At 44.4% G+C, this 14,015-nt stretch overlaps 2 protein-coding genes and 1 long non-coding RNA gene across 5 annotated transcripts; 2 read left to right on the top strand and 1 right to left on the bottom strand.

The window, feature by feature from the left end:
• Window positions 1-662: 662 nt before the first annotated feature.
• Window positions 663-13,634, bottom strand: rundc3aa (RUN domain containing 3Aa). Of its 3 annotated transcripts, none has more exons than XM_068577934.1 (11): window positions 13,392-13,634; window positions 4,774-4,901; window positions 4,463-4,596; window positions 4,263-4,348; window positions 3,902-3,991; window positions 3,546-3,626; window positions 3,294-3,459; window positions 3,040-3,197; window positions 2,573-2,686; window positions 2,262-2,341; window positions 663-1,854 (listed from the first exon to the last, which is right to left on the bottom strand). In XM_068577934.1, the coding sequence occupies exons 1-11, from the start codon at window positions 13,496-13,498 to the stop codon at window positions 1,712-1,714; spliced, it is 1,287 nt and encodes a 428-aa protein (XP_068434035.1). In that variant the 5' UTR covers window positions 13,499-13,634; the 3' UTR covers window positions 663-1,711. The 3 variants fall into 3 exon arrangements, with proteins under 3 accessions (XP_068434035.1, XP_068434034.1, XP_068434033.1); XM_068577933.1 differs by having other exon boundaries at window positions 664-1,854; window positions 2,238-2,341; window positions 4,786-4,901; window positions 13,392-13,631; XM_068577932.1 differs by having other exon boundaries at window positions 664-1,854; window positions 2,238-2,341; window positions 13,392-13,631.
• LOC137786216 (uncharacterized) lies at window positions 6,038-11,321 on the top strand. The gene is made up of 2 exons (XR_011077562.1): window positions 6,038-6,128; window positions 8,790-11,321. It is a non-coding gene; the product is annotated as an uncharacterized lncRNA (long non-coding RNA).
• Window positions 7,129-11,321, top strand: zwi (zwilling). Its single transcript, XM_068577935.1, has 2 exons — window positions 7,129-7,833; window positions 9,733-11,321. The coding sequence occupies exon 1, from the start codon at window positions 7,380-7,382 to the stop codon at window positions 7,626-7,628; it is 249 nt and encodes an 82-aa protein (XP_068434036.1). The 5' UTR covers window positions 7,129-7,379; the 3' UTR covers window positions 7,629-7,833; window positions 9,733-11,321.
• Window positions 13,635-14,015: the final 381 nt, after the last annotated feature.

Consider the following 14,015-nt stretch of genomic DNA (forward strand, 5'->3'; position numbering starts at 1 on the left):
GGTGCTCTTTGAAAGACGCTCTGGCTAAGTGGAGGGATCGTGGTCAATCAGCAGCAACAAGTGCAAGAACATGAACACAAGACATTTAGAAGGTTTTTCACAAAAAAAAGCCCACAACATCCCGATTCTGTTTCTATCAGGATGTTCTCATCTTCTTCACAAGGTGGTCGGAGGTCACACATAACCTTAACAAATAAGGTGATTTATTAATGAAAAAGTATGTAAGAATAAGTCAAACAAAATGATGGGAGAGCTCTGTAAGGTCAGCTGTGTGGCTGCAGAAGAATGTGCTGTAAAAACAAGGAGAAGAACCCAAACGCCTCAACACAGCAACATGTAGTGAGAAGAATACACCAATAAAGGATTGCTGCTGCTCAGGCTTTTCATGCTTGTGCCACATCGAGCCCAGGTGTGTCCAATGTCGCTGATTAGTCTCCAATCAGGTCTGCAGCCTTGGAGATAGAACGCACAGACACAGCATAGGAACCAAACAGGGAGCCATCACAGTCTGCAATAAAACTGTACAGAGCACTTGAAGAGACACGTTAGGACGGATGAAAAGATGATCTTGTATCTATTTGGAGGTGTAATTTGCCCAACCTGGCCTAGTTTGTTAAAATGATATTGATCTTATCTGTATAATTTAGCCACCCATGTTTCCCTGTGAGACCCTCATGTTGTTCTTAAGAATTAAACAAGCATTTGGGGCATTTATACAAATGTTTCTCCTGATAACATCAAACCACAAGATGGAGCCAGAGCACATGAGCCCCATGATCAAACGTCTCCATTAACTTCCTGTTTTGAAAGCTTTTTTTTATCACAGCTTTCGGCCTGGTGTTCCTGTGATTCTCTGTGCAACGTTGTGATCTACACAAACAGACACACATCATGGAAAAAAGGCAGTTTATTGCAACACAAACCAAAAATAAATAACTCGGAGTTTACATGTAAAAAGAACATACTGCTGGATTGGCTCAAATCAGATAAGTGAACATATGCGGTAGCAGCTTAAGATTGGATTGTTTCAATAAATAGCTGCACAGATTTAAACAGTGTTTGATTACTCAAGCAGGAATGATCCCGGATCAGTCACTCCCATAAAACTTACTTCTCAGTGCTATAACACTGTGGAGACAGTCTGTACAAACAAATCTTCTACCATATATGGGTAATTTGTATCTCTTAAAATGATCATCACATCTCTCTTTGCAAATGGCTGCATCCAAAGAGCTGCGCGTGCGGTTTTGGTCACTTTTTGACAAGAAAATCAAATAAAACAGGCGCAGAAACACACGGACGACGCACGCCATGGTGAAGACTGCTGATATTAAATAAGGAGCAAGACGGGAGTATTATTTAAGGAAATGAATGAATGCTTTGGAACAAGGTCTGACGGGAGTTTGCAGAGGGATTGCATGATCTTGGTTGAGGGGATTCACAGATAGTACAAAGTGTAGCGTGGTGATTGAGAGGAGTTGAGCGGGTAAGGCCATGAGAAGGCAAAGAACCCCAAAACTGGTAGATCCTTCCAGCTTCATGATGACTTCACATGTGTACAAAAATCCAGAGATGGTGTCATGACTTCCCGGTTCTCATGGAGCTGCGGATGGTCTTGGTGGATTGTGGAAGCAGGGTTTTCGTCGGGTTTGACGCTGCATCACCAGGCAGACGGGCTGGGGGTTCAATCTCTGTTGTTAGTCTGGGGCTCCTAGCTGGGAGTGATCGCAGGGCTGGGATCAGTGCTGATGTTAACCAAACACTCGCTGGACTTGAGGCTGGCCAGGGACTTGGAGCTTGGTAGAGACGCCAGAGAGCCACACAGACCCAGCATGGAGGGAGTATTGTCTTTTCCTACGGAGACAAAACAGAGAAAAAGCACAACAAAATGAGCCTCTGATCATGCATACTTCAAGCTGCCCACATGAAACACTATACACATCTATCAAGACCGCCTTTGTATGAGTATGTTTGTACATGTGCAGGGGTGGCTGCCTCTGAACAGCTTTTATGCAGCAGTGGAGAGAGAGCAAATAAGTTCCTACTCAAGCAGAAATGTTGTTAATTTGTGTTCAAGTGAAATGTAGCTCATTCAAAATGAACTTAGTTACTCAGGAATATTGCATCAAATTGCTCCAGTACAACAATAAATAACAGTGTACTACAAATCCTTGCAGGTTTTAATGTCAGGGTGCATATCTTAGGATGAATGTAGTTGCAGTGAAAAGCATTTGTACCTTCGGAAGTCCAAGCAATATTACCGTTCTGTCTCGCATCGGCCCTCCCATCGGAGTTCAGATTGATGTCAGCAGAAAGTTGCTCCAAACTGTGGAAACTCCTCCTGGATGGACAAAAACATCATCATGGCACAAATAATAAAGTTATTTACATCAATTGCATCTATAAGCGTCTGCTTTTTTGTCCTGTGTATGTTAATAACCGCGCCCCGACCCCGGATAAGCGGCGGAAAATGGATGGATGGATGTTAATAACCAATATGGACCATATATTTAGATTTATCATTATAAACAAATACAAATAAAATAGAAGCATGCTGTTAACCTAAGTTTACCTGCGGAAGAGCTTGACATCGCCCTGGTTGTTTGAGATGGCGGACCACTGGTTGACTAGTGGGATGGAAAGATCTTTAGCCAGATGAGAGGAATCACAGGGCATGAGGGCAGAGCTGCATGAAGCACAGAGTGCAAATAAGTCAATTCAGAAGGGATCCTTTTAAAACAAATATGAACCTACACATCCAAAGAAAGAAAATCATGTGAAGATGTCGGTCATATTATCTTCACAGATAATTGCTTTTGTTGCTGCTGTTTACATTTCTTATGATGCAAATAAAAAATAGACCACAGGAACATGCTTTGTTTTTGCATATTGTGTTACAAATGGGCTACAATTGAATTTCGTTGTGCATCTCTGTGTTGCATACTGACAATAAATGAACCCTGAATCTGTGTATGAATCCTCCAAGTGAAGCTTATTCATTTGATCGAGTGCAATCTAAAGGTTGTGAGCGCTTCTCACAGTTGTGCCTGCAGCTCGAGCACGACGGCTTCCAGCTCCTTCTTCTCCTGTTGGCTTTGGACCGTCTGCTCCTCCACCTTTGCTCGCAGACGCTTGTTCTCCGTCTCCACGTTCTTCAGCTGCGACTCTCGCAGGCGCACCAGCTCCTCCAGATAACCCTGCAACATAACAGTCAGGAGACGGGGAGTTGTGCATTGAAGCCCAGAGTTTAAAACAACATGAATTCAAACAGCATCAACTTGGTTGCATGTCACCTTCTGGGCATAGACGATCTTAAACCTCTGCTCCATCTTGCGACACTTGTTGCTCCAGCTCTCCTCGTCGGTCACCAGAGGGATGTAGGGATGCTCGGGGACGCTCTCCTCGCTGTTGCTGCTGTCTACACTGCGACGGTCGTCCTCGTCGCTCAGGTAGTCGTAGCTACGCACCAGAGAGGCGACAGTGTTGCAGCGTCACACGTGCGCCCAAATGTAATGCGAAACCTGGAGTGACAGGATCAGTCTCACCTCTGAGTGAACTTCAGGTAGGGTGTGTAGTCAATCACAGCCGAGGATTTCCCATCCAGAGTCTCCCCCTTCAGGCAAAAACTGCATAGAGACAACACCAAATATATACTTAAAAAAAAATCAATAATAATGAGATTAAATATGATTTTCTTGCTCAGCTTGGTTGTCTCTGTTTGATAGCTATATATGTGCATCTACGTTGAGAGCAGCAACATACTAAAGAAAATGTATTGTATGTGTTCACACTTACTTGGACATTAAATATTATTCGGATTCAACATGCTGTACTCCTAAATATTGGCTTATGTGCTTATATATTCAAACCCCTGTATAGCAGAGGCTGTGTGTGTCTTCACCTGAAGTCAATGGCACTCAGTCCAATCAGCATGCCAGTCAGGACTTGGGCCTCCTCTCTCAGCATAATGGCCCCTTCATCATAGAACCTCCTGTCAGGTGAAGAGGTGGTTATCATCTCTTTAAAATATATTAGACACAACTGTGATTCTACCTGTGTTTTTTTTACAGTACATTACAGTTCATGCATGCACTACATCTGTAGCAGGCCTGTACGTTTCTTTGGTGCAAACCTTTACATTGACACTGAGTGATTAAGACAAGGTGAAGGTGTATCTTAGCTTAGAATAAAAAACAAAATTGGATGTACACAAAGTCAAATAAATGATTTGGTTATGGTTCCTTTGAAGTCATTAGTCTGACCTGGTAGTTCTTGGGTCCCTCAGAGCAGTGGACACGTATTCAGACAGACGTTTCTCCATCAGCGCCACTCGGATCCATGCGCGCCCCTGTGGGACAACGTAAGAAGTGAGTAGGAACAGAGGGCTTTCTTTGCTGCTCTCACTTGCAATATCCCACACACATACACACTCTCACGCAATTATGCATACAAATATCCTTGCCTTTGCTCGGGATGTGCTGATGTTCTCTATGTTTTCAATGCTGGCGATGCAGTTGTTCTGCACCTTGCTGCACGCCAGCCGGATATATTCCCAGAAGCTGCGCTGTCCATCTGAGCTGAACCAGCTTCCTGAACCTGGTCCAAGTTTAAAACACAGCAATGAAGCACAACTGCTAGAGCATCGACCCGTTACAGTGCAGCTAACTGTGTATTCACGCAGGTTTTTTTCTTTCCATGCTTAATGTTTGCAGTGCAATGTATGCTAACCCAAAGCAATTTGAACTGTGCATCTTGTCCTGTGCCGTATGTTACCTGCAGTGTTACCTTTGAAACGGTGGCTGAGGATGTGCTCTAAAATGGAGGCAAAGTTAATAAACTCCTCGGATGAGTCGTCTATGGGCTCTGCTGTGTACTTTTCTAGTAGAGTCTTTACAGAGAATCTGAAATAGAAGCACACAGAGAAGGAGGAATTAGAAAAGCAATGCAGTGGAAAAAACATTCAACTTCGCATGTCTATTCTCCACAAGCCACTGAAATGCCGGCGTGCACTGTACCCATGCAGACAAATGTACGACTGTATTTGAACCCTGCAACAATAGCGAGGAGGGGCTTTTTTTTCTCTTTTTTTTGGGAACCACGCCATCTTATCATACTGAGATCACCCCAATTGTCTTGTGTAGTGGACAATGTACCCCTTCAGTGCTTTGTCAGTGTTATCATGAAAACAATACAATTAACCCCCTGTCCTCTCAGCCTTTGTGCTTGCTGTGCTTCAAGGTCCCTTTGGGTCTCGTCTCTGGGGGACCGGCCATCATCAAAGAATGATCAAATAATTCCCTCCTCCCTCGTCTATACATGGTGGTCTGAACTATTTAGGGCAACCGCTGTCGCAGCTTTAGTTTGGCTTTTGACCCTGCGGCACCCCAGGCAGTAATGCAGCTTGCATGTTAGGAGCCGGCATCAAGGCACGGGCTCGGGCTGACTGCGAAGCGATGGGCAACACGAGCATCACCGAGGGCAAGACTGCCCTGGCAGTGGGAAAAACCTCCATAGCCAGGGGAAAGACGACAGTAGCCGTGGGAAACTCCTCCATCTTCAGGGGAGTGACCACCACCTCCATGGGTGACTCCACCATCCAAAGGCAAAAGACGACATTGGCTCTGGGACGGGCCAGCTTCAGCCGGGGAACCACAACCACCTCGTTTGGCAAAGCCTTGATGTCCAAGCGCAGGACCACCTAGATGGAAAGGAACCCTAAAGAGAGGGCTAAGACACCCAAGGAAGCCAAGCAGCCCAAAAAAGACGCTAACAATGAGTGGAAAACCACATTCCTGTCAAGCAAGACCTCCTTCACCAAAGGCAGGGTTTTGATCCTGAGGACTAAGTACGCCATCTCCTGGGGTAAATTCTCCATCTCCTGGAGCAGAACCACCATAACTTTGGGCAACATCAACATAACGTTGGGCAAAACCTCTGTTACACGAGGGGAGACCACCAGCTCTCTCGCCACGCTGACCTTCACCCATGGGACCAAGTCTGTGTCCGTGATCAAAACCACCCTCATCAGGGGCACAGAGACACACAGCAACGTCTACTGGGATTTTCACACATGATTCCTGCACACACTTAAAAACCCAAGGATATTTCTATCCGGTCAGTTTTAGCAGGTCAGTAGTAGTATGAGTCGAAAAAAAAAAGAGAAAAAGAGCTGCTATTTTTGTGATCAATGTGTGTGCATGTTAATGTTTCATGACCTCCATCTGTTACCTGTTTGGTGGATTCCCAAGTAAGAAAGTGCAAAGCGGGTTGCACATCTAATGGGTTTAATGAGAGGTTCCACAGCCACGCTAAGCGTGTTATGCAAATGAGATGACGGTGTGTGGTGTGTCTCCTTGGCAGGGAGGGAAAGTGTGAAACAGCTGTGTGGGATGCATGTGGAGGGACACAAGAGAGTGTGTGTTTTTCACCAGCACTGTTCTCCTGTATGTTGTGCATGTACACTCATCACCATGTCTACATCTTTGGTACAAATGTGGTATTTTTTTTTTCATGCCCATAAAATTTGTTAATTGCCTGCATTTCCATAACCATGCTGCCGTATGTCCACCAGAAAACACAGCTTTAAACTAGAAAACTGTAAAGCTGGTTGATGTAACAAAGCTTATAAAAGTAACATGCCTAAACACTGCTCGGCTTGATTGTTTTGTAAATAGAGGTTTTGTGATATATTATAGGATCCAAACGATGTAAATGCTAGAAATTAAAGACTTAATTGCTGTAGTTACAAACAGTTCAGCAAGGACAAATTTGGGTGGTCATCAACTAACGGAACCACACCCATATTTCCAATGGAGGCATGATACAAATACAGGAGAGATGCAATCAAAGCGTAAACTAAACAAACACTCAAGCGTTCATCTTTTCTCTTCTCAAATCTGACAGTGTGCCACTCATTTCACATATGGTATTTACAGCCGTACACAGAGGCTATGTCCTACAATCAGAGGCTATAGGGAACAATGGCTCAGAAGAAAGTGATGTCACCACAGATTGCCCCCTTTGCAACAATGTGTCGTTCAACCGTCCGGTGTCGTCGTGGAGATGGGACAATCGCGCCACTGTCCCCGTCCCCCCAGATAGGCTGTGGCCACCTACGACTGCCTCTGTCCATTCACAGGGACACATGGGTGGTATGTGGCCTTCCAGAGCCCACGTCGATCATCTCAACGAAGGCATTATGCGACACGGGGGTCGTGCTCTCCACGCTTAGCATTCTGGTCTTCTCTGGATTGTAGCAGTTTGTACTATTATCCCCGAAGGGCAGAGCCGGACGTGCTGCATGAGTGTGCGATGCTTTGCATCGAGTGAGCCCCGAATCCCGTCGTCGAATCTGGGTCAGGAAGACAAGCCTCTCCTCAATGGGCAACACCAGTATCACCGAGGGGAAGACGGCCATGACCTTGGGCAACACCACTATAAAGAGGGGAAAGTCCAAGTATGCCATGGGGGGCTCCTCCATCACCAGGGGCAAGAGCACAACATCGTTGGGCTCCTCCACCATCACCAGTGGAAAGACCAAGATCGCCCTGGGGGGCGCCTCCTTCAGCCGAGGCTCCACCACCACCTCTTTTCGGAAAGCCCTTTTCCCCAAACGCAAGACGCTCTAGATGAGAGGGGACCTCGTCGAGGGGTGGGGGGACTAGCACAAAATGTCACAAGAAAGAAGAAGAAAGAAGCACCATCACAGAGAACATTTGGACACCATTACATCATCTGCACACAGTCTGTTCCGACTGAGAGCCAAAACTGGATTAGATTTATCGATGGACCGTTGACTGCTTTGTGGTCATGCCGGATTTATCAAGGAAACAGGTCAGTGGCATCGACATTCTGTCTCATAATGTCAACTGCAAAAGACACATAGGTTAGTTAGGTTTCAACGTATATAAGAGATCCAGGATTGTGTCTGCTCTCCTCTATATCAGCCCACAAACTAAAATATCCACTTGACAGGTGATGCTAGTTTGCAAGAAAAAGCTGGAGCGCGGATGCGCTCCTTTTACACGACTTTGTCTTCAGAAAGTTTTGTTGAATGTTATTTTCTGGAGAACTGTTCTATTCTGCCTGAAATTTAAGATGAAGAGTGCGTAGAGAAACGTAAAATCTGTTCAAATTTGTGAAGACATCCGGTGACAGAAGCGAAACCGAGCGATTCCTCATCATGCAGAGCACCAAGCCCCATTGGTTCCCAGGGGCCCAGCACGAGAACCACTGATCACCCGCTACCTGTTTGTTGATGTAACAACAGTTATCATCATAGAAGCAGAAGGTTGACTCTTGCAAAAGGCCTCTCTGACCCCATAGAGTGTGCAGCGTTATCTCAAGAGAAACATTACAGCAGATTATTTTGAAATTAACTGAAGTCCTTTGCTCTGAAGGGGAATTGCTGGCGTGCCTCAAATGCAAATGAATGGAGTGGAATCTCAAAATGCTCTTGGTACGATTTGACACTGAAAAACAACTGCAGGGCCTTCTGACAAGCTTCTTTTGTGCCCCCTCTCACTCAGGCTGGATCGCCGCCAAGCCACCTCTCAGCTCTCTCTAAAGGCCCTCTTGTTCTACTTTCTCACCCCTCTACTGTACTTACACGAGTGTGTTTGATCCTCAGCACCACCTAGGAAACCCAAACTAGATTTATCAGCAGTACACAGAATCTAAACGCAAAGTATTTCATATTAACCCTCTCAGCTTTCTTTTTTTCCCTGACTCCTATCTCTCTCTCTCTCTCTCTCTCTCTCTCCCTCCTCCTCTTTCTGCCCTCTCCTCAGTCTTGGCATAAGCAGCAGGATCAGATGACACAGGCAGACTCCTCACTGGCCGCAGCATTGTGTAACCACCAGCCAGTGCTGTTGTTTATCATCCAGGATTGTCGAGGGGAAGACGTCCTGTCCTGTGCCGGATCTGCACAAACAGTCAAGATAAAGAACGCCGCGCACTTTGATAAATATGAAGAAACAAAATAGAACAATTTGGGCTTAATCAGAATAGATTAAAAGAGGGGAAAAGGCAACAACAGCAGGGTGTGTCTCTCTCTCTCACCGGCCCCATCTGTGAATGAGCGTCCAGGCAAAGTGGTTCATGGTCAGAGGAGGTGTAGAGGGATTAGTGTGCAAGATGGACAATGAGGGTGTTGGGCTGAGAAGCGCTGAGAGTGTAGAGCAGATGTTTGAACAGGACAGGGGGGTAAAATGAGAACTAACAGCGTGGTGAGAGAGAAGACTGATCCGCAAAAGGGAGACGTCTAATTGTTTAGTCAAAACTACAGAAACCTCTGCTGTCATTTCACACAAAAAGCTTTGAAAATGAAGGAAAATGTGAAATAGAAACCGAACCAGAAAACAATGTTATTCCGGACATGCAAAGATTTGTTGACATTTCCCATTATTGATTGAAAATGCAACCGAGATAGGTAGAAAGTGGGCCCCGCTGCTATTGTTCAGAATGTTTTAAACGCACAAAGAGCCACCCACTTGCAGAAGCATGTCCATGAGGCATGAATACATGGTTGTGTTTACTACGGCGCATGCAGGACATTTTATTCTCCACTCCCGAGCCGCGCCCCAGAGGAGCTCTGGCCTCAGCCTGGAGGCTCCGCATCGCCTGCCTCCCTCCTTTCCCTCCCCGAGCCTTTTGTTGACACGAGGCAGCTGGAGGAATGGCACCTCGCATCAGACCGGTCCAGTCTCACTCATCCTGTCTGTGTTTCCTCAGGTTCACCGTGACCACGGCATCACCGCTTCCGGCAGTCGCGGATGACGGCACGAGAGCGACGACACCGTAAATGTTAAACGCTATGCAATGTCGCCTGTACACAATTTTCCTCGTGACTGTTTAAGAATATTTGGGCTCAGATAAACAGACTGGAGTTGTATGAAAATTCCTACTGGTTGCGAATAGCCTCAGACCTGCCATGTTAAAGTAAAACCTGTTGCTAGTGGCAGCAGCAGAGACATAGATGACACTGCTGTCACTGTGGACATGATAAACATCCCAGAGAGTCCTCAAAGCCAATAAGACGATGATTATTTTCATGCATACAAGCCACGGAGGGAGGAGGAAGTATTCTTTCACCTGACCGCGGCAGACTCTTTCCTTATTTTTATCATTATTATTCTTCATTTTAAAGTATTTACTGCAAGGCCTTCAAGTCCCCGATGCAGGCCTCTTGCAGAAACTGTTCCCTGTGGTGGTGCAAATGTTTGATCAGGTTTTCCTTAATTACACACAAATGTCTATTGCTGTACATATGTGTTTCTAATTCAAATGGGCTCCTTCAGTTAAGCGTGACAGGGCACTGAAACATTGAGCAGACCACGTTATGTCAGATCATGTGAATACACTTTTTTCTCTTCTTTTTTTTAAAGGACTGTGATGCCAGTTTGTCTTTGCTACGCCCCCCCTAGTAACAGACGGGAACAAACACGTTCATTTCTTGGTCCCAGGCCCTCCTTTTCTGAAGTCCCACAAATAGACATAACTTCGTCAAACGACTTGTTGGGAGTTGAAACCGTTAATCTCTGCGTGTGCCGATTGTATTTTAAACGTGTATGATGTGACAGTGAAGGAGAGCAGGTCAAACTTTATACATATCTGTATTAAAGGCTTGGCCTTGGTGTACTAATGTTGCACTAACGTCAGCTTAGTGACTGGAGCCGGGCAGCCGTTCAGGCTGTGGAAGTATAGCTGCGTCTCAGAGCCCAGATCCTGTATCCTGTATCCTGCACCAACATGACGCCCATACCGGCTTCAATACACAGCCCGGGGCCCTCTGCTGATTCAGGATCCCTCTCTCTAATGAGACTGCACGAACACACAACAACCTTCGACTACTTGAATCAACTCTCGCCCGGATGGCATCGAGCAGAAAAACATTTTTTAGAAGAAAAAAAGATGCAGAGAGATGCAGATCCGACAGCCTGGAAGACGTTGCCCTCCGACTGAGTCTAATCAATGTCATGTTGTTAATTAGAGAATGGAAAGAAACTGTGTAGTTAGCATTACTGACGGAAAGCTGTTTGAGATTTATTTCTGTCTCGTCCTGTGCGTTTGTCGTTATTAAAATGCTTAAATGATTAAATTGGCCTTAGCAACGGTCAGGCCGACCCCGAAAACAACTGTGTTTTTGTTCCCTCGCTAATCTTTCTCTGTGTTGTGAGTCCGTCGTGAGAACTTTCTTTTCTTTGCAGGCATGCTCTGTGTGATGTTGTGTTGTTTTGCTTCACTGTGTACGTGACACTAAACATGCAGACAGGACCTGGAACAGAGAGGTACTGGAATAAAAAGGCTTGATTGTGTGTCTATTTGAAAGTCTAAACTTTGTCTTTTTTTAAATAAATGAAACAAAAAAGGAGGTAAGACCAAGACTAAAGATGCATGACGTCAAATTGGCAGAAGGCCTGCACCATCGACACAAATATTACGTCTCAGCATTTATGGCTATAGGCGATAGCAATGCTGTAATAACCTTTATGAGAGCACTACAAAAAATATTGACGTTAAGCTGAAACTTTCTGCCTCATGGTGAAATCACACAATAGAAAATACTAAAGAGCAGAAGAGGTCATGATAAAATAGCTCAATCGGCTTTTGGGAAGTTGGTTGGATACAACAAGCTGTTAGCAGATGTCACCTCAGGCTATACGACAATACATATTCTTCTGTATTTTTCATACATTTTGAAGACTGAACAGTGCATCAATTAATCGAGAAAAGAATAGTTACAACGTCACATTTCAAGCCAGAGTTGGAGAAATGTAGAGCTTTAAATTGAAGATATTACTATAACACATAATATGTATTTTCTGTAGTACCGTTCAGTTTATTCCCAGTTCAATATATAGTTATCCTGCAAATAATGTCAAAGGGTAATCCTCAAAACACAACAGCTACTCCTTGTCCTTTACTAGAATAGCCCATTATTAATGTACGAGTCAATAGATGTCCTACAATGCTAACCTTAACGTATGACTGGTTTCATATTTATTCATGACATATTACATATATAAATCATTTTTAAGTACTTTAGATTGGACCTCACATATATTTAGATCAGGGGTCTCTAACGCCACAAGAAATGTGAAGGTCACAAGATAATAAAGGGGACCAGAAAGAAAACATGCTCATCTTACACACATAGGGGTGACAGCAACTCAATATAATTTATCGTTTTTTAATGGAATTTTATCGGGATGAAATCATTTGTCAAAATATTGTGACACACAAGTATGCCGTCTAAAATGATAATAACACATACATACTTATTCAAATTGCTCAGGAAATCTGATTATTATTTTAATTTAAATAAGAAAATACTAGTATTTAAGAAAACAAAACCATGTGGTTATTTGACATAGACTATTTATTTATTTATTGAATTAGTAACAGGCTATATCATGATAATGATAAATTGATAAATTGTGTTCACATTACGTGTTCACATTACGGACCCAACCTGTGATTATAGAGGTCACAAATAGACAGCCCTAAATTTTAGATTGTCAGAAGACAAATAAGACTATTCAGACCACACTGAGATACACAACAACAGATCATATAATACAAATATATCATACAAATATAAACTACGGGCATTACAACAACACCTCTGTGAAAGAAGCCTCAATACTCACCAAGTAACATTAAAAATTCAAGCAATAAAATTAACTGGACATCAGCTGAGTTCACTGGTGCACATGAGTTTACAGCCCAAAGAGAGAGAGATTAATGAGACTGCATATCACAGTCCATAGCACTCGCTGCACTGTGGAGGCTGGAGACACTGATGGAGGGAGGAGTCCTTGCACTGCTCCCAATGCCCTTGTCCCATTCAACCACTCAACCTCCGCGTGATGGAGGAGGATTTATTTTCTCTCCGGCTTTATTATAAACAACATTTTCCCTACTGTCTCATTTCCCCCCTGTGAAGCTGCATGTATCAGCACAAACAGGAATCAAGCAGGTGTCTCAGTATGTAAATATAAAAAACAAACTTTCCTCTGAGAGATCCTGCATGGATGCAACACCAAATGAATGTTACAGCAAAGTGCAGCCAGGAAATGTAAAGGAACACATTGAAGACTAGAGGAATGTTGGAGGTCTACAGCTGCGTGAGTGTGGTAACACGGCTATGTGAAGGTGAAAAAGCACCTGCCTCCTCTTCATCCATAGCATTTCTAGAAATATGTCAGTCACATTTTTCTGCATTATTTTCCTTATAATGTGTTCCCAGCTTCCGGCTGTTATAATCCCAGGAATAAATAATCATCCTCCACGATGGTAAGCTTGTTAAAAAAAAACAATTAAAAAAAACAGCAGGGTCTGGTGGACTGACTGCAGATCATGCTGCAAATCGATGGTGTCGTGATATGTACCTGCAAACCGTGATGAGGTTTTTTCGCTCCACGCCGACGCTCCGAGCAGACGCCTTTTTCGATGTCAGACCCATAGCCATTGCTGTGTGAATGCAGCCCGACTCCATCCAGCGGCGGCACCGGGGCCTCTTCGGGATCCGTGCCCAGGCCAGGTCCCCTCCCTCCGCGGGCCCTGTGTCCTACAAACACCCGCTGTCCTCTGCGGGGAGCCACGGATGCTGCTGCTGCTGCTGCTGAAGGAGGAGGAGGAGGAGGAGGAGGAGGAGGAGGAGAGGACGGCGGCAAACGGCGTCAGTTAAGAGATGATTGAATGCACCGGTTCCGGTTAGAACTTTCAAAATAAAATACACTCGCTTTTTTTGCGCTTGACTGTGCTGTTGATGCCCAATGATAGTCTCTTTTTTTTCAAACTTTATTTTCCGGTTTCATTCAGCATACGTCATACACTTGGCATAGCTGAGAGAAATGATGCCTTCATGTTTACACGAAAACATTGCTTTTAATATGTATAATTTCAATTTTCGGGCTTTGATGTTATCCGCTCGTGCTGACAAGCGGTCGAAAATTTTGGTCGAAAACATATTAATAAAAAAAAAAGACTGTGGGCCGAATGAATACCAAATG

The sequence above is a fragment of the Clinocottus analis genome, unplaced genomic scaffold (assembly GCF_023055335.1).
Source record: "Clinocottus analis isolate CAN_PGR_092001 unplaced genomic scaffold, fCliAna1.0.p SCAF_16, whole genome shotgun sequence".
Lineage (NCBI taxonomy): Eukaryota > Metazoa > Chordata > Actinopteri > Perciformes > Cottidae > Clinocottus > Clinocottus analis.